A 23,617-nucleotide genomic window follows, 5' to 3' on the forward strand; every position below is an offset into this window, starting at 1 on the left:
GGAATGTGTTCATAACCCCAAACATCAAGAAGTATCAGCTGGTATTAAAATCAAATTAACTTGAAGATGTTTAGTTTTTTACCTATCTTTTGAATAGACAGAATTTAGTGAAAGTCGGTTGTATTTTCACACTGTAAATTTAATCTTGTGTGACTGTTGTTATAGAATAAATGCATTTTTTTATTGCTGTGGAAAATCCGGCATCATAAATTTTAAATAAAACCCAAATCACGTTACCATTAAGTGCTCTTTTCATATCTGTTTCTTTCCCAGGCGATGATTTACAACAAAATCCTGCGTCTGTCCACGTCCAACATGTCCATGGGGGAGATGACGCTGGGGCAGATCAACAACCTGGTCGCTATAGAGACCAACCAGCTCATGTGGTTCCTCTTCCTGTGTCCCAACCTGTGGGCCATGCCTGTACAGGTAGGAGAAACTGTACTTTTCAACACAACTGGGTCACCTTTAACGCTATATGTGGGGTTATCGAGAAATTCTGAGACTGTCATGATAACGTACGAACATTAAGTGTCAGGAGACACAACATCAGAACCTGTGTTTTGCATGTTTCTTTGTGACTACTAGCAAGTGGGATTTGCATTTTCTCCATGAACTTCAAAGTAGAGTTGGGTGTACACCTCAAATTTAGTGTCAGTTAGCAGCTGAGATTATCCAGCCTTTATGGTAAGGGTGGTCACTGGTGATAGAAGATAGGTTGGCGGCTACCATCAACAAAAGAAACCGCATCAAGTTACCATATTAAGGTGAGATAAGATAAACAAGATGGGACGAGATAAGACATGATTGGACAAGATGAAATAAGATAAGATGAGCTAGGACGACAGCGCTCGATTTAGACGGTCGCCAGGTCGCCGCGAGCGCCGGGAATCATGGGAGGTTGATGACATCATACAAGGTGGCTGCCTCCATGAAGAAAACATGATAGGCGGTTCAGCTCGATCGAGTGCTCGATTTAGACGGTCGCCAGGTCGCCATTTGCGACTAAAAACGTCGCAAATGGCGACCTGGCGACCGCCTAAATCGAGCGCTGGGACGAGATACCATAGGATAAGAGAAGATAGAGGGAAAAAGAATAGGACAAGATAAGAGAAGACAGGATGAGATACGAAGAGATAACATAAAATGAGATAAAAATCCTAAAGGAAATTCTTGGGCCAGATATTGCTCGAAAAAAAATGATGACATAAGAAATGCAGTGTTGAAAGTTAAAAGCAACAAGTTAAGATATAAGTACAATACATTACTGAAATAACTGAAACAAGTGAGTTAACATAATGCTAGAATAGAACAGTAAAAAAAATGCTGGATGTTATACTCATATCTAATAAAGTTTTTTTTTTTTTTTTTTCTGTCAAATCTTCTCGTGTCTCTGCAGATTGTGATGGGAGTGATCCTGCTCTACTATTTGCTGGGCTGGAGTGCTTTGGTTGGAGCGTCTGTCATAGTTCTGTTGGCTCCAGTCCAGTACCTCATAGCTACGAAGCTGGCAGACACACAGAAAAACACACTGGTAAGCAGTAAACTTATTCACCTGTTTTCTTTTTAAATCCGTTGTATGTCCTGCAGATTATGCAGGACTACTATAGCAGTCAGAAGCTATTCGTTCTTGTAATGTCAGCCGAATATACAGGAGTTTCTGTTGTGTATTTCAGGAACACTCCACAGATCGTTTGAAAACAACAACAGAGATTTTGAAAGGCATAAAGCTGCTGAAGCTTTACGCATGGGAGAACATCTTCTGTGACAGTGTGGAGGAGACCAGAGGCAAAGAGCTCACCAGCCTCAAGACCTTCGCTTTTTACACATCCATGTCGAGTAAGATGAAGATCAGTGGGCTTTAATTAACAACTGTTGAACTTAGTATCAACTTTTATCATTTTAAAAGGTCAAAGACAGAACCTATTATTGATTTACAATTACAAAATTATTCTCTTGTGGATGAAATACCAGACGTGCAGGGATTTTGCTGGCTCTAAATGGTATTTCTGACCATTTGTTAAACAAAAATAAACAATATGCCCGAGTAAATGAAATCCCCATTTAACAAAGAGGTTCATGAATTATTTCTTTTTCTGTCAATCCAAATCCATTTCCAAAAGTTGGTCTATGCAGGAAAAACGCTGGTATGTAGACCTTGTCATAATAAATTAGTTTAAAGGGAAAGAAAACTGTATTTGTAGCATTATTTCACCTTCATATCACGCGTCATTTTTATTACATTTTTTAAAATTAATTACTGTAGCTTTTCACATGGTTCACAGTGGACATAATCAGTTTAGCACAGCATCTTTAACCTTTGCACATGAGTTAAAAAGATTCACACAGTACAGTGTCTGATAAAAAACTAACTAAACAAAAACACATAGGAGCTGCTATAAAAAATACATTAGCATTCTTTTCCACTTTCCCTGAGCACATCTTTAACCAACATCTGTCTTTAATAGTAACTAGAACATTTTCATTCATTTACAGGATTTTAACCATAGATTATACACCATATATTTACCCCAAAACTCATTATGTTTGTATACATAATGCCACAGTTGTTGGTGGTGTGGTCTGTTTTTTGTGCAGTGTTAGCTTTTTAAGACAGCTCACATTCAGGACCTTAAAGACAAAAATGTAATGTAATCAAAATATGTTGGTACAGATTTCCACTTTGAAGAACCGTTACTACCAGATACTCTTTAATGTTGGGATTTAATCCTTTGAAAAGAACTTGATGTATGCTGTGAAACTCATGGCATTACTGATATGAGGTGTTTTTCATAAAGTGTTGCATTAAAACCTGTTTTCTGTCGTTGCAGTCTTCATGAATGCTGCCATCCCCATCGCTGCTGTTCTCGCGGTAAGACAGTTTGACCACATATAAAACTAAAAACCCTTTTAAATATACTGTTTTCTCCAACTGTAATATGATTTGTCAATATCACTAAGAGCCACTAAACATGACTGAGGGATGTTGATGTATAAAATCCTGTCTTGCAGACGTTTGTGATGCATCACTTCATCAATAAAACCGGCCCGAGTCCTTCTGAGGCCTTCGCAGCTCTGGCCTTGTTCCACATCCTGGTCACTCCTCTTTTTCTGCTCTCCACTGTGGTCAGATTTGCTGTGAAAGCTCTGGTCAGGTGAGTAAACATGATAAGGCACATTAATAATTTGTGTTGCGGTCATTCTTATTGTAAATAGGGTGAGTGTTGGAGCTGGTATTGATGCTGTGGCTGAGAGAGAGGGGATGTGGACATGACTAAACAAGGAAGGCGGACTGGAGATGGTTTCAGTGGTACATCTAATTAAAGGAACCGAGAGGAAACCTGACAGCAGCGAGGAGAAACTCTAAACTCCTGAGAGATTACTGGTATTGGAATCGCCACAGTCGCACTTTTAATGCGCTCATGCATGTGTGTCTTCTCAGTGTCCAGAAGCTCGGTGAGTTTCTTCAGAGTGATGAAATCGGAGACGACAGCTGGAGAAATGGCCACATATCTGTTACCTTGGAACCTGGAAAGAAACACCTGGGGATGGTGAGTGATAACAACACACCAGTTGGGCTGTAGTGTTGACACTGAACGCTTAGTTGGTTGATATGCTGCCGTCTAACCAGTCTCTGGTGTTACTTTCATAAGTAGAAAAGCTCTACGTTAAAACCCTCCAGAATTAATCCATTATTTCTAGTGGTGGGAGGAACAGAATACCTTTGATCACCCCCATGTTTTCCCAACTTTGAACACCCCAACGTAATACTAACTGCTCAGTCCAACTTATTTAATGTTTACTGAACGTTTTCTCAGTTTCCACTCCATATTAATTGGAAGAAGTAGTCACTGTGGCTGCATTTTGTCCAAACAAACAGCCAAAAGTTGACTATAAACTTTCCAAACACCAATTTATAGATGTCAGTTCAACAGTCAATCCAATGCTGATGTTAGCAGCTGGTTTTGGGGCACACACAGTTTTGACATCATGCTAAATGACCTCTGGGTGAGTTTTACACAGTAACAGAATCCGTACACGTATCCTGTATTTGAACCAGATGATGTTAACAAAGCACGCTGCGGAAGCCAAGAAATGGCTTTAAAGTGCAGAGTTTAGCAGCCGGCGTTTGATCAGTCAGAGTTTGGATCAATGAGGTGAGCCAGATGAGACGCATTCCTTCCATGTTAGTCCAGGTAACTCGTGTCCTTCCCAGTTTGATGACACATCGCAGCAACAGAACGGTTTCTCAGGGACGCTGTGTAATGTCGGCTGCTAATGAGCAATGACCAGGTCCTGTGAGAAACAATCCCATATCGAGACAGTGACGCACAATTACTGTGACTGTCGAGGTCATTTGGGTTCATCCAGACGAATTCTGAGAAAGAAGGAAAAGGAAATTTTCTTCAAAGTGGCTTATCTGTGTTCAAGTACCGAAAAACAAGGCTTTTAATAGAAAACTAGTGCTTCTGATGGTTCACTTTTTAAAGACAGAGACAACAAAATAAGTTCTTTCTCACAAGTTAGTTGGAGAATTATTTTCTTCACCAGTTTCTGGGCACTTCTTTGCTGCCGTCAGATTTTTTTTTCTCTCTGTGGGCTAACTTTTTACTACAATATAAAGTCCTGTATCTCTACTGAAACAACAAAACCATGGCTAGAAGGAAGGAGAGCTCAGAAATGTGTTTTGTGTATTATATCAAACTTATAATACCATTAATCAGAAACAATTAAGGTTGAATTTCTTTATTTCACAAAACTTGAAATATCCTGGATTCACCATGTACAATGTTTTTCCGAACATCTGCAGGTGTTACCAATACTGGAAAAACATACGGCTCTACTTTTAGAACTTCTACGAACTTTCACTAAGCTGAATCTACCCTCCAACAACTTGCTCCTCTGTGTGCCATTTTTGAGCCATGTTGTATGTATTTTATCGATCAAATATGTTTTATTTTGCTCTCAATCTCTCGTCGTCTCCTCTGCTTTGTGAAAACACTGCTTGCAGTTCAGTGAAGTCACTTCAGGAATGTGTAAAATTTGAAAACTCTACTGGTTAATTTTAATTTATGAAAAACAAGCAGAAATTGAGAAGTGGGCAATTTTTTCTTCGGTGTTCGTCAAAGAAGCCAATTCTGAATTTCAAAAACAGCATGCTGTTCTGGTTAAGGGTGGTTGACCATTGACTTTAATACCATGCAACAGAAACAGGGTTCTTGATATAATTGCATCTATATATTTATATAACAAGGACATGAAGCAGAATTTATATATCATTTCATGTTATTGCTTCCAGCAACATTCACTTCACATGGTGTCATATGAAGCGATTGTGGCATTTGTATCTGTTTTACTTTTTTGCTCTTTTATTTGTCATTGACTAGTAGTTTCCAGTCTGTGCAAGGTCTTACAGGACTCTACCACTCACTAAACTACAGCCCAGATATTAATCGTGTGGCTGTCTGAGGTTTCAAGCAATTGAGTCACATGGTGACTATTATGTTGCAATGGGATTATCACTGCTTGTGTCTAAATGGACAGCCAGGCCACAAAGCCGAGAGACTCACAGGACTCTTTAGAGCGGTAATGGTTTCCAAATAGGATTCTAACTCCATTTTCATAATAGAATATTACTTTGAACCCATTACTCATGACCAAAATCCAACTATGTGAGAACAGTATAAATGCAAACTTTAATATTGGGCTCATTTAACCCCTTAACATTCACTCTCTTTCATTTTTTTTTACATTAAATGAATAAATAAAAGTATGTTTTTAGGTGTCAATAGTGAACAGAACACAGGTTTGTACCTCTATAGATGATAGAAGAGGTAAGAAACTACCTTTGCACTGCACACACACTTAAAATGAGAGCTACTGTTGCTGTGGTATTAGTATCTTAAAAATCTTACACGACTGAAGTTGTGAGGACTCAAAATAGATGAATTGTATTTAAAATACTATTTACTATTAATTATTCCGCATTTGGGGTGATGATTGTTAAAGGGTTAAATTTTAAAATAAATGCTTTCAATACAAAATTTTGATCTTTTTTCATGATTTGTTACTTCTGATTTACAGTCCCCATTTGGTTCCATTGTATTACAACTGCATTATGTCTTCTTTATGAAATCATCAAAAACTTAATGTGGTGAAGTGTTAGCAAGTATCTCATTTAAATCTCAGTCTTGTTCTTTTCTAGAAGTTTTCTAAATCAGCCAAACATTAGAGCTTAGTCTTTGTGACCTAATATAACCTCCAATCATCTATCAGTACTTGTGCCAACTACCCAGTTCATTAATTCAAACTTAAAATGAAATGTAAAAACACCATGAGGAGATATTAAAGATGCTGTGATATGAACAAGTGTGGAAGACATTATATACTGAATAAAACTCAGTTAATTTCAACTCAGTTTTATTCATGTCATGGCATTTCACAACATAGGTCATCTCTGGACATTTCATATGGAAAGCTCAAGACTTCACGAAGTTATAGAGAGAAATCCAGCCAATCCAATGATGCCACAGGTTCATGAATCAGATATTTGTCATGATCAATGCAAGTGGTCTAACATCCAGAGTCTAAACTGCTGTCCACGTTAGGCTCTTTTCCACTGCAGGTCAATTTTAAGGTGGTCCAACGTTTGCGTGTTTTCCGACCCAAAGAACCACCACTGTAGAATCTGTTTGTTTTAGGCTGAGAAAAATGTGTCTTTAATCGTAGGTTGTTACTTCTAAACACCCCTGGAAATACTGCTGTGCAAGCTCTCACCCTGATTGGTTAAACTGTCCCCCTTGTTCTCTCTCTTCTTTACCCTCACCCAACCCGGTGGGGTAGGTGTCTGGTTCTGCTGGAAGTTTCTTCCTGATTTCATTCCCAGTATCTTCAAGGTTTTTGGATTTGTTGGGTTTCGTTATGCAATTTTTTCAGGTCTTCAGCTTGCTATGTGAGATCCTTTAGGAAGACTTGCGTTATTAAATGGTGATTTTTAAATATCATGAGTTGAATTCTATGTGGAGAAACAATGCTGGCTGGTTAAGCTCTGAGATGCTGTCTTGATGTCCTCATTAAGTCTTCTCTTCTCTCATATCGCCATCTTCAGTGTAAAATTCACCATTTAGGATAAAATAACAAACTTCCACTGATTTATTTCGTACGTGCTCGTAGTATTGGAGTTACTCTGTCATTGTTATTTGTTGTTTGTCGCATTCGCAGTTAACACCACGACTGAAGCTTGTGAGTCCTGCATTCTGGTGTAAGCAGAAATTCTGCAAAGGCCTAAAATGTTCATTCCATTTTGCACCTGCCCAAAGCTCCTTCACTTAAAAACTGCTAATGTTCATGAAATTCTGTGACATTTCACGGTCTCTAGAGCATAAACCCCAATGATTTATTGACCTGTGGAGCCTTTGTGCTGGTTTCCTCATGAGCTCAGTGCATTCATGAACATCTGAACTAAGTTTTACAGCAACAACAGAACTTCACATGACATACGAAAACATTGATGTTCTTTGTGTTTGTATATTTAGTGTATCTGGGTAACAAGAACAAGATAATGTAGCAGCAGTGGGATGAAAAACCAGTGGGACAACATTGTCTTTTCCCCAAGGAACTGAAGCGGATGCAGCAAAGTCTAATGTTTATTAGTAAATGCTAACTTAAAATCTCTTTCTTGTCCCCCCCCTTTACTCCCAACTCCCCCTTGTGTTTTTGATGTCTCTCTCAAGACCAAAGCCATCAACAGGAAGCAGCCAATGCGCTACCAGATGGACAACTACGAGCAGCCGACCAGACGGCAGATGAGACCCACGGAGACGGAGGACGTGGCTGTAAAGGTCAGGGTCGGAGTTCAAATGACGGGGAATGACTGAAGTCTTGTTGTTAGGGTTGGAAATGGAGGATGAGGAGACTTGGATGTAGTCGCTTTGAAGGTTTCTGGTGTTGGTTGTAAAGATCTGTGCCACAAATGGAGTCTCCATCTCTTCCTGAAGATATTTGTTTCGTTTGGCACCAAGTACATATTTTTCCCAATTTCTAAGCCATACAGTACCGCACCATCATGGTTCTGATATTCCCAGGCAATCTCCCCTACACAATTATAAAATTATTTCTATTTCCCAGCAATTTATAGTGAGATCATGTAAAAACACAACCACTTCAGAATACAAAATACTTTTTTCCCTTCTATGACTAATGCGAAAAGTCTGCAACTAATATCACAGCAATAGTGGAAGATCTTGATAGTGGAGACTGTTGTGAAGAAACAACGTACACACATGGACAAAATTGTTGGTACCCCTCAGTTAAAGAAGGAAAAACCCACAATTCTCACTGAAATCACTTGAAACTCACAAAAGTAACAATAAATAAAAATTTATTGAAAATTAAATAATCAAAATCAGCCATCACTTTTGAATTGTTGATTAACATAATTATTTAAAAAAACAAACTAATGAAATAGGGCTGGACAAAAATGATGGTACCCATAACTTAATATTTTGTTGCACAACCTTTTGAGGCAATCACTGCAATTAAACGATTTCTGTATTTGTCAATGAGCGTTCTGCAGCTGTCAACAGGTATTTTGGCCCACTCCTCATGAGCAAACAGCTCCAGTTGTCTCAGGTTTGATGGGTGTCTTCTCCAAATGGCATGTTTCAGCTCCTTCCACATATGTTCAATGGGATTCAGATCTAGGCTCATAGAAGGCCACTTTAGAATAGTCCAACGCTTTTCTCTCAGCCATTCTTGGGTGTTTTTGGCTGTGTGTTTTGGATCGTTGTCCTGTTGGAAGACCCATGACCTGCGACTGAGACCAAGCTTTCTGACACTAGGCAGCACATTTCTCTCCAGAATGCCTTGATAGTCTTCAGATTTCATCGTACCTTGCACACTTTCAAGACACCCTGTGCCAGATGCAGCAAAGCAGCCCCAAAACATTACTGAGCCTCCTCCATGTTTCACCGTAGGGACAGTGTTCTTTTCTTCGTATGCTTGGTTTTTGAGTCTATGAACATAGAGTTGATGTGCCTTACCAAAAAGCTCCAGTTTGGTCTCATCTGTCCAAAGGACATTCTCCCAGAAGCTTTGTGGCTTGTCAACATGCATTTTTGCAAATTCCAGTCTGGCTTTTTTATGAGTTTTTTTCAGCAGTGGTGTCCTCCTTGGTCGTCTCCCATGAAGTCCACTTTGGCTCAAACAACGACGAATGGTGCGATCTGACACTGATGTACCTTGGCCTTGGAGTTCACCTTTAATTTCTTTGGAGGTTGCTCTGGGCTCTTTGGATACAATTCAAACGATCCGTCTCTACAATTTGTCATCAATTTTCCTCTTGCGGCCACGTCCAGGGAGGTTGGCTACTGTCCCGTGGGTCTTGAACTTCTGAATAATATGAGCCACTGTTGTCACAGGAACTTCAAGCTGTTTAGAGATGGTCTTATAGCCTTTACCTTTAAGATGTTTGTCTATATTTTTTTTCGGATGTCCTGGGACAATTCTCTCCTTCGCTTTCTGTTGTCCATGTTCAGTGTGGTACACACCTTTTCACCAAACAGCAGGGTGACTACTTGTCTCCCTTTAAATAGGCAGACTGACTGATTATGAGTTTGGAAACACCTGTGATGTCAATTAAATGACACACCTGAGTTAATCATGTCACTCTGGTCAAATAGTTTTCAATCTTTTATCGAGGTACCATCATTTTTGTCCAGGCCTGTTTCATTAGTTTGTTTTTTTAAATAATTATGTTAATCAACAATTCAAAAGTGATGGCTGATTTTGATTATTTCATTTTCAATAAATTTTTATTTATTGTTACTTTTGTGAGTTTCAAGTGATTTCAGTGAGAATTGTGGGTTTTTCCTTCTTTAACTGAGGGGTACCAACAATTTTGTCCACGTGTGTACATCATTTGTGGCTAGTTATTGTAGTAACGAAGATAACGGCTTTATAGTGAAAGTAGTCAAATTACCCTGAAAATAGCCAAGGGGTAATAGAGTTAACGCCGTCCTTCAGAGAGTTCAGGGTGTTAATGACCTCCCTCAGGATTTAAAACAGAAACTTATCAATAACTTTGTTGGTTTTTGGTCGGAACTGGGCGGACTAAATGAGGTTTTTTTCAATGGAGAATTCTTAGAACGAAAGGGAATTCATTATGAAAGTACGATAAAGCAGGTGGTTGGTGGTGTCAGAAGCATCTGACAGATCAGTTATATAAGAGTTTCAGCAGAAGACTACATGTCTAGATGCGAGATTCAGTTCGCATTCAAGAGGGTTTTCTGTGTGTAAAGCTGACCAAAGTGTTGGAGGCAACACATTCAGTAGGGATGAGCTCAGATGTCCAGTATTAAGTGTAAGGAGTCTCTGGGGGATAGACAAGTTTAGGTGCAGTGGAGTCACACAAGGTTATTTTGAAGTAGAGCATTTGAAAATATAAAACTAAGACAGATCTTAACCAAAGAACAACACATTTTCCAAAATAGTAGGATAAATTTGACCCAGACTTAAACTGGAGTCCCTTTATTTTCTTTATTCTACTCTAAAAAATGGCAAATCTTTAAGTAATACAAAGTGAAAAATATTGTTTGTGTTAAATAAAAAAGTAGTTGAAGTTGCAGTTCATATAATTTGAGTCAAGACAACTTCTAATGAAGTTATGTTCAACAAACAACATTCAGTTAGATCAGTTAGCTTTTCCTTCTCAATCAAATGTATTTTTAATTACAACTTTTTTAATGAGTGGTAGCGTTAACACAAATTTTTAAGGTAACTACTCACAAAATGAAGCTGCTCCACCTAATTACCATAATTATCAGCAAATGTTTTTAAGATGACCAAAAATAAATATTCATTTGCTCTAGTTAGATTGTCTTTAGTAATTTTTGCTTTTTTTTTAGTAGCTTTTAAGAATTTAATTTATCCAGTGACAGTTTGTTACTTTTTCTCTTTTTTTTTATTTTTTTTTACCAGTTTTGAACTGCAGTTGTGTATTTGAACACACAGATTTTGAGTTTTTTTTAAATTATGTGATGACCAATAGTATTGTGTCAACCGACCCCATTAAAACAATGTTTGCAAACTTAAAAGTTTTATCATAATCAATAAAATATATATATTTTTTAAATCTGGCATCATGCATTAAGTAGTCTGAAGGAAATGGGTCCCCTGAACGAACGTGTTTGATTTAAAGCCATTTTGTGAAGTTTTTGTTTTACGGTCAGAGCTACAAATAACAAACTCTGAATTTCCTTAAACTGCACACCTGAAGAGTGGACAGTGTCATAGCACCTTATAATACTAATAATTATCGTAATTAAACAATATTTATTGATATGACAGAGATCATTTGTTTTGCTGATATTTTTGTATTGATTACAAAGCCGTCTTTCATTCAGTGTTTATTTCACGCCGGGAGGTCGTTAACACTTGCACAGTTAGAGAAGGGCTGTGTCCTCTTATAAATGTTTGTTTAGCTATATGAGCAGCTGTTTCATATCTGGCCTGTTTGTACATCCATGGGGGCTTTCGTGGGTGCACAGGATCATACATGTGACATGTGTTTGCGGGTGAATCCGTGTGTGTGTGCACGTACTTGCTGTGTTCACAGGAAGTGTAGAATTCACACGAGAATTTGTTGCCCCTTAAAGGGCCTTGTGAATGAGTCCAGCATTTTCTCAGCCCCTCTGTGAAGACTCCTCTTCCTGCTTCATCCCTGTGGAGTGACGCTACTGTCCGGACGACCGTCTGCTAATTAGAGAGGAAGTGAATAGTTGAATACATAGTGACTTTTCCATCGTAAACGCAGTCTTTGTTGACTTAAAAAGTGTAGAATTTTATCAGCCTTTCCTTGTTAATACAATGATGATAAAAAATATTCACCCTTTATAGACATTTTCACCTTTCATTGCTGTCCAACATTGAAATTTAAGTCAAAACCGTAACATGAAGTAGTTGAAATTTTAAGATGTAAATTAAGTTATTGCACAATTCAACCAATTGGTGCTGGAAGTCAAATGAAGATAAAAAGACCGTAGAACTCTAAGAAATCTGGACTATAGTCTTGGTAAATTTCAAGATGAACAGATGACAACTGATGAGCGACTTGAGTTTTAATATCATCCTCAATTGACTAAGCCTCTAAAACACTTATAAACAAATGGGTTTTAAGTAGTCTGCTCTTGACAACAAAGGAACAAAGATGTTTCTATCTCTAGATGCCTTTTGGGATCTGTGTTATGGGGAGAAGGAAGAAAAGCTTGGGGGGGGGGGGGTTATCAGATAAAATAAACATAAAATAAACAGATAAATGCAGCAGATGGAGGAATGTAAACTGAGTCCGAGCAGGAAGAAGCGAGGCGGAACAGGGATTAGATATAAATGTCCGTCACACGTTTCTGTGTTCTGTCCTGGACAATTAATGCTGTGAGAGATTCACATAAAACTTTAATTTTCCTAATGTATAACCCACATATTGAGCTTTATTGTCTGTAGAGTTGTACTTTCTGACTTAATCCCTGCAATCTTGCAAGGAAAGCCACCAAAAATAGGACACAGCAACTTCTATTTTTACTAAAAATGAAGACTAAACGTCTCTGTATAGTGTCTTGAACTTGTTTTCTTTTCATTCCAATTAACACAGTGCATGAAAATACCAAACTTTTTTCCATGTTTGAGCTAAAAAAAAACCCATAATTTTCACCTTTTCTAAATATATGGCAGCAGGATTTGTTGAGTATTAATTAAACTTAGATGTGTTTTGGCTGTTGACTGAGCTGCGGAAATAGATTTTTTTTTTCTTACCTTGTTTGACTTTTTCATAGACTTTAAACTGTTAAAATCCACTGTTGTCCTTGAAGAAATCATACGATACAAGAGTTTTCTCAAAATGTGCATTTGACGTCTTCACTAAGCAGTGTTAATTCCCCATATTTAAAAACTTTGTAGTCAGAGAAGGAGCATATTTAACAACGTAAATGAAGTTTTTTGTGGAGAAATGTAGCAGATCATTAATTATTTATAGCAGAGACTTTCTGTTCAACTCCTGAAAGCAGATCTGAATAAGGTTTTTAATGGATTATACACCAGTGAGCCAGAACAAACGTCAGGGATTTCCTGCCTGCTGTACACTTGAGTAGTGACTAAATTTTTGTTATGACTGATGGTTGTAGCTGAATTACTCATGTCTTCTCAGCTGCATCGAGTACCTCAGAATTGTTTGTATTTTCAGGAACTGATGGAGTTCTGGCAGGTTTTTGAATGAGACGTGAATGGCAGTTTGAGGAAATATCACAATTTTAAGCCTTTTTTTGGTATTTTTCCAAACGAAACTGTCTTCACAGCTATCTTCACAATTTCTTGCTGTAATAAATGGTCTAGTTTTTGTAATTTTTGTTAAGATAACCTGTCACTGGCAGATTTGGGGGTTCAATCCAACTGATGAAGTGTTTCTTTTGTATATAAAACTGATAAAAATAGGTTAAATTAGGATACTTCCTTCAGAAAACAATCTAAAATCAGATAATGTAAATATAAATGGCTATATAAACAAAACAGATTTAGTGTGACTTTAGGATTTTTTGTTCTCTTGACTCTTCTGAACACGTTTTCCTGAATACAGAAACAAACGTGGATCCTGTTCTGACAAAACAAAGCTGCAGCACCTGCCCCTCTTGTGTAATGATGTTTTATTTGTTAGCGCTGACTGAAATGAACTCTGCAGAACCGGAGAAATGCGTCACAGAGCGACATTTGGTTCGGTGTCCCTCGTACAATGAGCGCAGTGTGTGTTCCTGCTTGCGTACTGCAGTTATCTCAGCAGTGAACTCGCTGTTAAGGTTTCTTAAACTCTGGGTCAGGCCATACAGCCGGTCATGTGCTGTGCTCTGGTTGACTTAGCAGGAAAACAGCACGTACCGTGTTACATAATCATTTGGTGAGAAAATGCAGCACAAACAACAGAAGAAGCAACATTATCTCATTTATTATTTCTCCTCGTCTGTCTCTTTGTTTTTGTGTAGGTGAGCAATGGATCCTTCACCTGGGGAAGCAACCTGTTGACGCTGTCGGACATCAACATCCGCATCCCCACAGGTAGGAAACTGTTTTTTGGTACATCCAGATTATTTCCAGATGAATTTATAAAGTCTGGGCAACCAAAAAAAATACACATTGAATCAAATTTTTGTGAACAAGACAGTTTTTCAAAAGATATTTTGCTGTGTTGGGGACAGAATGCTACATAGAAGATGCCCAAAAAGACAAATCCAAACGGATCACTTGCAAATAATAGATTATAGATGATCTGATTTGAGATACAATCTGATTTTCTGGCAGTCTGAACAGAGCATGTCATTTCTGCCTGACCTGAAATCACTTGCATCCATTAACATTTAAAATAATTAGTAAAACCTAATTCAGTAAAAAGGCGATACATCCTGAGATTGACGTAAATGCAAATAATGCTTAAATGCATTTTAAAAAATAGCATATTTGTGATTTTTTTTTTTTGTCACTGATGGCACATTTCAATAGACTAAAAATTAGATGAGATTAAAGTTTATCATTCAACAGTCAGCGCTGCTAATCTTAACTGTTTATTGTTTTAATTAGGAGCAGGTATAAAGGCAACTTTAGCAATGCAATTAGCATTAATTACCAGTCACGACCCACCTTTCCAACGGTTCTTCCACCCATCCATTAGGGAATATATGATATAAAGAGGTTAATGAATAAATGTTAATCAGTTAATTGCCATTGATAATTTCATCAATTAAAATAGATGAAGGACATGCATGTCAGAAAATGTGTTGTGCCTTTTTAGTAGTACCTGATTGGGCCTCCAGGTGGACCTTCTTTCTGACCAGTAGAGGTGGTAACTCGAACAAACCTAAAGTTCTGTGTTGCCAAACAGTGAGCACTGTGGGAGTTTATCTATTAAAGGGCCGCCATGAGAAAGTCTCCTGTGGTGCCTAATGCCTGCCGACCACTAAGACAGCATCATTGTGACCTATTGGCTGACAGTATCCAGATCCACATTTAAAGCATCTGTACCAGGACACAGAGAGATTCACATTGAAGTCATATTATCAGTTATTGATTGATAAGGTGGCTTATTATTGGGTAAGATTTTTTTTTTAAATTTGAATCTCTAGTATGGGACTTCTGAAGCTCCAGGTAGTTTTGGCCATGCCTTTTGGGATACAACAGGGGTTTTAAGCAATCAGAGCGCTTTGTCTCCTCTGAGGGACCTAGATGCCTTCCTACCTACTTATTTACCTGCATATTTACATTCCTACCTCTCTTCCTTCCACCCGACCTCATGCTGTGAGAACGCTGCTAATATCTGAATGAATCATGCAGGCTGCTGTTACAGTTATAGTAATGCTGCACACTTGTCAGTCAAATACCAAGTGTCAAGAGACTAAGTCATGTTGAGGACACTGGTGTAGTATATCTCACACACACACACACACACACACACACACACACACACACACACACACACACACACACACACACACACACACACACACACACACACACACACACACACACACACAGACACTTGCATCTTCCCCTGGGAAGTGACTTGATTGCAATCCCAGTTATGTCACTACTAAAACGATTTGTTGTTCTGCCAAGTGTTGCTGTACTGCCGTTTAGGAACTGAACTGTGTGTGTTTTTCTACTGATAACTCCATGAGTTTTTTTTGTATAGAGATTCTTTAATATAACGTGGTTGTTCTTTAAGGGATTTATATAGACTGAAAGTTCACTTTCAGCATGCAGTGTGGATCGGCAAATTTAAGTTTTTGAACAGAATTAGAGTTTTAGGTCTCAAAATGTTTTCAAAAGCAAGTATGGAATAGTTGATACAGAAGCTTTTAATATAAAAGCTACATTGAAATGTGTCTTTTTTGTCTTGGATATCTTCTACACAAACAGTGGCATTCTCCATCTTCTCTACTTGTTTCTATCTCAGGTCAGCTGACGATGATCGTGGGCCAGGTGGGTTGTGGGAAATCCTCCCTGCTGCTGGCGATGCTTGGCGAGATGCAAGCCATTGAAGGAAGAGTCTACTGGAGCAAGTAAGACGTTACAACACTTTAAAGAACATCAGGTCATATGCAAGAATTTTACTGGTATGTTAAGACCCACAACCAGTTGTGAACAGTAGTTTTTTTACCTTAAAGTGGCAATTTTGAGGATTTTCAGTCAACATGTGTCACCAAATGAGGTGACACAATGGTGGGCTTATGACCTACTGATGACATTATGAGACTGTTTGCTTTTACTGTACAAACTTTACATCTGTAGAAGGATCTAGGTGTCTCACAACCCTTGAGGAAGAAAAATAAAATCCACGGCTGGTTGAATGAACAGCTTTGTGTTCAGTGTAATTGTCATGCAGGCCATGGTGCCAACTGCAAATGGACTTACATCTCTAAGAAACTAATTCATGTCGTCTTTCCTGGACGACTCCACCATCATGAAGGATCTTTAAATTCTTTAAATGCAAGCTTTGGGAGAAATTTAGAGTGAGGAAACCTGTGAAATCCTGCTTGAAGGTCTTTTATTATGGCACATAATGTTTAAATATGACAGCTTTTGTGTCTGTTTTATTTGATAATAATCGTAATCAAGGTTGTCACTCATTTAATATTGAATATCTACTCAAACTATAACATTTTACGACATAATGCTCGCTTCAAGTATTGTAGTTTAGCTGTAAAGGGGCACTATGACGGAGTTGGAATCCGAAGGTAACATGTTAAAACATCAAAGTCACACAGTGGCAAAGCAGCTTCTGTATTCTACAAGATTTAATTAGTTTGTGTCAACAGAGTCTGGTTGTTAAACTGATACTGATGTATTTTTACCTGATAGAACCTCGCTTCAGAGAACTGTTCCTTTAATATTCTGATAATTTCATGCTTTTACTGCCTCGCTAAGGTGTGGTGATTACTTGAATAATCTCCAATCTGAATGCCATTGGTGCAGTGTTTTGCTTTATGATTTGTTAGACAGCAAGGACTGGAAATTGTTACTGTAATACCAAAGAGAACTATTTGTAGGCATTCTTTAATTCTGCTTGCACAATTTTAGTGCATTTTGAAGGTTTGAAAAGGAAAACACTTTGTTTTATGCACATGGGCACTCAGGAGACAGGTTTGAGCGATATAATTTTTCATTTTTAATGAGTATATTTTAATTTATGTAACTGATAATGCAGAAAGCATGTCTTTTCAGTTAAAGGGTGAATTATTTACCAAACTTTCTTTTCCAGTGCTTCTGAAATATTTTTTTCATCACTGAAACCTGATCTAAGCATCTCAAATTGAAAACATGGTACAAATAACTGGGCTTCTTCTTTCTACCATTCCAGCTTCGGTTGCCTGAGTCTTTTTCCAATCTTAATGCACATATTTTCAAGTACAATGTGCATTAAACTCTTAGATTGCATCTGTTTGTGGACACTAACCTCGGATTGCATCTCTGGATGTATCTGTGTGTGGTTTCTATCACTTTACCTCCTGCCTTCTTGCCACATCAGGCTGCCTGATTGTGAGATGATCAACGAGGGGAACATAAGGTACTTTCTCTCTGATCTCTTCTTTCTAAAACATTGTCATTAAACAGACCATCGACATTCAGATTTAGCCGTTTAGATAATTTGTCTTACTTACAATGGCTTCTCTCAAGTTTAACCAGGTAAACCTTCAATGAAACACAGCCAAATATGCCCTGAACAGACGCGAAAGTGCCAGAAATCAACATCAGAATGTTCACCTGTGATACTGAATGCCCAGTGATAAAGCTCTTAGTTTCGCCTTGTTTAATTTCGGAGCAGCGCACCACAGATTCTGATGGTTTCCAAGACCATTTTTGCTTCTTTGGCTGTGCTGATGTTCGGTAACACATTTGCTGTGTTCACCAGAAATGCTTTCTATTTGTTATGGGCTCAGTTATTCAAAGACATTCCAGAAATTAGGAAAACACCCAGAGTTGAAATAAGTTCTTACTCATTGACCTGTTGGCCAATGTAGCCAGTAAGTGATCTGTCATCTATAATAATACATTCAAGTCTGATAACAGCTGCCAGGTTCTTCCTAAACCTGTGCAGAGAATTATGATAGCCAGGTAAATAATGCCACACAAAGGCTCTCTAAGCTAATTTTTTTCCTGACGGGTAGTGTTTTGGAAATCTTTCGTATCCATTTTCTTCGCTCAACATGATTTCCATGAACAAATGCACTACGCTCAAAAGTTTGGGGTCACCCAGACAATTTCATGTTTTCCATGAAATCTCACACTTTTATTCATGTGCTAACATAACTGCACAAGGGTTTTCTAATCATCAATGAGCCTTTCAACACCATTAGCTAGCACAATGTAGCATTAGAACACAGGAGTGATGGTTGCTGGAAATGTTCCTCTGTACTCCTATGTAGATATTCCATTAAAAATCAGCCATTTCAGCTAGAATAGTCATTTACCACATTAACAATGTCTAGACCGGATTTCTGATTAATTTAATAATATATTCATTGAAAAAAAATGCTTTTCTTTCAACAATAAGGACATTTCTAAGTGACCCCAAACTTCTGAATGGTAGTGTAACTCTAGATATTATACCACCATAACCCCAAAACTCTGTTGTTCATCTGTACAGCTGTAATCATGCCAAATGGATCCAGTTTTTTGTTTAGGACATCTGGACCTATTAGCCCCACCATTTGAGCGTTGAATCCCTAACATTAGGTTCCAACATGCCGTTCTCAGCTACGTCTTGAGGGCAGCCTTCTCTCTCTAGGGGGGTTACGTTGGTTTGTGACGTATCACAAGAACTTCCAATCGACATGTCTGCCATTTATTGTGTGGCTTTCCAACCGTTACCCCTTTTCTTCTTAGCGATCACATGGACTAGTCACACTGGTAGCCCAAAAAAGAAAGGAACTTTTAACACACTTTGAAAAGGTAGTATTTTAACCCGAACCACTATATTTTTGCTAAACCTCCCCAAACAGCGTGTGAAAACAACACTTAATTTTAAATCAATGGTTCTCAGAGGGCATGAGCCCCAGTCTACCAGGTGATTCGGACTGACACTACCATCTGCCCTTCCAACCTTCTGACACTGACGTTGTAGTTGTTTGAAATTGGAAATATTTCCCGACATGTAACAATGTTGTCATCATAGTGAGAGAAAATCAATTTTTTTCAAATTATAATTGGAAATGCTGTTTAATTGTAATTTTCAGGACTTTCTACCCTCCCAGCTCACTAGACCTGGCTTCCTGTGACTTCCTCTTCCCCAAAATGACAGTCAAGTTGCATGGTTGCTGTTTTGCCACAATTTAAGACATTCGTCATTCATCACAAGGACTCATCCTATTAAAGCCGTATTAATGCACTTACTTAATATTTACACACCCTGAGACGCATAAAATGTTAAACATCATTGTCAAAGAAGCCACCAAACCTAATTATCACAGACAGACCATGACTGCATCACTTACATGGCTCTTCTTTTCTGGGTGGGAAGATTAATTCGATTAACACTTGGCAGGCTAACATTATGGCTTTACTGTTATGGAAACGTAGCTCTTCCGTTTGTTTTTTAATGTTGGTTTTGTCACTTTTTTTCCTTCTTCTTTCTCTTTTTCACAAAAAGAAAAGTCCTTGCTTTTCTGTCTTTTTATCTGTGTGCTGCTTCTGTCTTGTCTTTTTTCTATTCCATGTTTCCACTCACAAACATAAATTTATTTGCGGTTTATTGCAACTCTAACACACTGACTGACTTTGACAGTTGGTCAGAGACAGAAGAGTCTGACGAAGACATCAGGAGGTAGAAGTTCTTCTTCCGGCTTCCTGCTTTCCGTTTCAGTCCTGAAGTGACCCTTTGACCCTTCCTTCGTCTTCTTTTTCTTTTCCTTTCATCAGTTTTAACTCCATCTTTTACTGTTACTGTGACTCATTCCGAACAAAGTACTGTTTTGTACTGAACACTAAAAGATTTCTTGTCAGGCTATGATGTTCATGAACACATACATACTTTACGCTACATCCATTTCTGTAAGATTATTAGTGATGTGCAGTTTGTTTTTTTTCACAATGCAGTTTTGTCGCTCTTTCTTTATGCAAATGTGGATTTTTTTTTGTCATTTGTATTGTTGCTACAACTCTACAAAGAATTAAGTGGTGTAAAGATAATGGATGGATGGCTATTTATTAAATATTTACTGTTTTTTTTTCCCCTTTTGCTCTATTAAGCACTTTATTTTACAGTCAGTTTGTTTGAAAAGTGCTATAAAGATAAAGTCTGAGTGATCGACATTTTTATAGCACCTTTCATGCACAAAATGCTTTACAAAACACAAAGGAACAGCTAAAAATATTCAAAGCAGACTTGAAATGTTTTTTTTCTTAGCCTTCAGTTCATGATGCATATTTTTAAAATCTGTTTATTTAATGATTTTGCTTGCAACCCTGCTTTTTAAGTTGCAGTCTCCAACTTTTCTAATATTATTGCTGTATTAGAAACTCCACAGTTCCAACTGATACTGGTATTGTCTTTTTTTTTTTCTGTAATGACTAATCGATTAGTTGTCAACTTTAATTGCCTGTTATTTTCAGAATTGATTCAAATGATTTTTTTTAGAAAAGAACATGCAGAATTTTCTTATTCCAGCGATTTGATTTTGCATATTTGCTGGTTTCTTTCCTCCTCTGTGACAGTAAAAGTAATATCTTTGGTTTGTGGACAAAACAAGAAGCTTCAGGGCACCGTTTTGGACACACTGATTAGTTACGCCATTTTGTGGCATTTTATAGAGCAAACAACTAATCCGTTGGGAGACATAATGATCATTCAGCATCATGCTAATATGTGTGTGTTCATGAGCAGCAGCATTAGAACTTACTGTCCTCTAGCCATCATATTACTCTTCTTCCATTGAGGAAATCATTGGTTTTGTGTCGTCTGATCCCGGAGTGGCTTGTGCTTTTAATGCTGGGAGTCATTGCTGTAACTGAAAAGCCTTTTCAGACAGGGAATATATAGCATTATACATATTACTCTATTCACCAATGCCTAAATGTATCCCTTGTGTGTAAATATACAGAATTTAGCACCATGCGGTTCTTTGAAATGGTTAATTCTACATGTACACAGTATTACACTACAGCATACGTTTATAAAAGTTACCTCATACGTTGAGCAGTTCATTAATTAGAATAATAATGTTAAGGAAGACATTTTAACAGAAATACAAACGGGCATACAACTTTAAGTTACAAATGTGTTACAAGAGATAAATTCATAAAAACTATCACGGCCAAAACCTTTTGTCTTGTTCTCGCGTCAGACTCCCAGCAGACTGCTACAGTGGTTGTTGTCCGTCTTTGTAGATGTTTTTATTCCATGTTTGTGTTGCTGTAGTTGGTGCCGTTGGTGATGGTTGTTATTGCCGTCGTTGGTTATTGACAGCTCATCATTAACCCGATCCATGATTCATATTTATCCCTCATTTCTGATCAGCTATTCTTCATATTGCGGTGGTGTTTGGCAGCTTTTCCAAACATAATCCTCTCTCTCTCTACTTCCCTTTTTGTGTGTTTGATGTGCGAGTGCCGCATTCATAAAGCTGATTGGAGCAGAAGTACTGATCGAACATTTACTTTCTAATCCTGTATTGGTACTGTATATTCTTAATATATAGATTAAAGACTTTTGAAAGAGGAGATGGATAATAGAGAGGGATTATGAACAAATTAAAAAAACTGTATAAAACTTACTGGTTAAAGATGGATACAGTGCGGCATAAAGATAACATGTACAAAAATGGTTAAAATTAATTAAAACCCTGTTTTTTACAAGTGATCAAAAAATCGGTGATATTTTGAGTTACCAGTACACAGTTGGTTGATATCTCATTCTAATCATGTGAATTCTGCACAAAATAATTAAATTGCAGCTCATTTATTAGCTATAGAAAAGGAAATAAAGTTGAGTCTCTTAGAAACTGACACCAACTTGTATTAAAAGGTACAAAATAAGAGCTTTTTTCTCATTGAAATTAACTTTATTTTTAATGAAAAGATTTAACCATAAAATCATTGTCTACTTGATGAGCTACATAGAACAAAAACTAACTTCAGTCAAAGAAGTCAGCCGTAACGGTCATAAAACTGACCAACGATCAGTATTTCTGCTCTATAAAGCTTTATGAATACTGGACCTGTAGTTCTTACCTGCTGTCTGTTTGCCTCCGTTTCCCATGATGCACCCAGCAAGAACAGACACTCTGTGGCCTACGCTGCTCAGAAGTCCTGGCTGCTCAACGCCACAGTGGAGGAAAACATCACCTTCGGCACCCCTTTTAACAAACAAAGGTAAAAACCTTACAGCACATTTCACAGTGGAGCTTCAGTACTTATTCATTTTAATGTTCATGTTGTGTTTTTCAGGTACAAAGCCGTGATTGACGCCTGTTCTCTGCAGCCCGACATTGACCTGCTGCCTTTTGGAGACCAAACTGAGATTGGAGAGAGGGTGAACACATCTCTGATTTACTGCTGAATACATATTCATGATTGTTTATTAGGGGTCAGCTCTCATACTCACCATTTTTAGAATTATCAGTGTCTTGTTTTTTTTTAAACTCCGATTCCCAAGCCGTGTTTTGTGCTCTTAAGGCATTTTTTTCTCGCTGTGGGCTCATTTGTCACTGCAATATAAACTCCTGTAGCTCTCTGAAAACAGCACAGCCATGACTAGAAGTAGCGAGAACTTAAAAATATCTTCTCTGCAGTATGACACCAGCATAATACCATTAGGCATACAAACAAAAACAACCTAAATCTGAATTTCTTTGATTATTTACTGTCGAAAAATTTGGAATGAACATGTGCAATATTTTTCCAAGTGGCCGCATGTGTTGCCAACACTGGAACGTAAAGCGGTGACATGCTATAGATATTTTTAAAAATATTTGTTTCTCTCTGCTTTGTGTATACACAGCTAGTAAATTCAGACGAATATTTACAGAATTTTTGTCATGTGAATTTTTTTCCAGGATCTGGGGCAGATGGTGAGTTTTTAGGGAATTTTTACATGAGGCTTGCAGAATGATGTGATTTTTTTTTTTTAATGAAATATTACGATTATTTATAGCTTGTATTTGGTTAATTTTCCCAACAGAACTGCATGTCACACTTGATTAGTTTAAGGATTGTCAAAAAGTTAAAAATTCAGATTTTTTTTTCAGCTTTTATGGTTCCTGACGCTGATGAATGCTATAATTTTGAGGCTTTTTAACCCACCAGTGGATAAAAAATGAATTGGTTCCCGAAACGATTAATTATTTGAATAGTCGCTTCTCCATCTTTTGATGCCAGAGTTTCTTTTTTGTTTTTTGTTTTTTCTGAAAATGTATATTGGTTTCAAATGGTGGTTATCAGTCTGTTTGACTACTAATAATGGATAGTCGTGTTTATTAGGTATTCATCATGTTTCTGCTGTATTTATTTTCTCGAAATGGCATTTTAAAGTCGTTGTCTTTGAATGTTTTGCATAGAATGGACACATGTGGTCTTTTAGTCCTTCTTT

General features: G+C 37.6%; 1 protein-coding gene across 3 annotated transcripts in view; it reads left to right on the plus strand.

The window, feature by feature from the left end:
• Positions 1 to 23,617, plus strand: part of abcc9 (ATP-binding cassette, sub-family C (CFTR/MRP), member 9) — an 84,604-nt gene that overhangs the window by 22,261 nt on the left and 38,726 nt on the right. For 2 of the 3 annotated variants that reach the window (XR_007945549.1, XM_022219026.2), the window contains exons 11-23: positions 274 to 429; positions 1,400 to 1,534; positions 1,677 to 1,839; positions 2,832 to 2,872; positions 3,013 to 3,155; positions 3,443 to 3,551; positions 7,734 to 7,841; positions 14,025 to 14,097; positions 15,989 to 16,094; positions 17,561 to 17,599; positions 19,817 to 19,855; positions 22,300 to 22,401; positions 22,477 to 22,561. Coding sequence is in view for 1 of the 3 variants with exons in the window: in XM_022219026.2 (XP_022074718.2) it covers positions 274 to 429; positions 1,400 to 1,534; positions 1,677 to 1,839; positions 2,832 to 2,872; positions 3,013 to 3,155; positions 3,443 to 3,551; positions 7,734 to 7,841; positions 14,025 to 14,097; positions 15,989 to 16,094; positions 17,561 to 17,599; positions 19,817 to 19,855; positions 22,300 to 22,401; positions 22,477 to 22,561 (1,299 nt within the window). In the remaining 2 variants the exon portion in view is untranslated. The remainder of the gene's footprint in view (positions 1 to 273; positions 430 to 1,399; positions 1,535 to 1,676; positions 1,840 to 2,831; positions 2,873 to 3,012; positions 3,156 to 3,442; positions 3,552 to 7,733; positions 7,842 to 14,024; positions 14,098 to 15,988; positions 16,095 to 17,560; positions 17,600 to 19,816; positions 19,856 to 22,299; positions 22,402 to 22,476; positions 22,562 to 23,617) is intronic. The other variant, XR_007945551.1, reaches the window with a different exon arrangement.

Source organism: Acanthochromis polyacanthus, chromosome 1 (assembly GCF_021347895.1).
Source record: "Acanthochromis polyacanthus isolate Apoly-LR-REF ecotype Palm Island chromosome 1, KAUST_Apoly_ChrSc, whole genome shotgun sequence".
NCBI classification, from domain to species: Eukaryota; Metazoa; Chordata; class Actinopteri; family Pomacentridae; genus Acanthochromis; species Acanthochromis polyacanthus.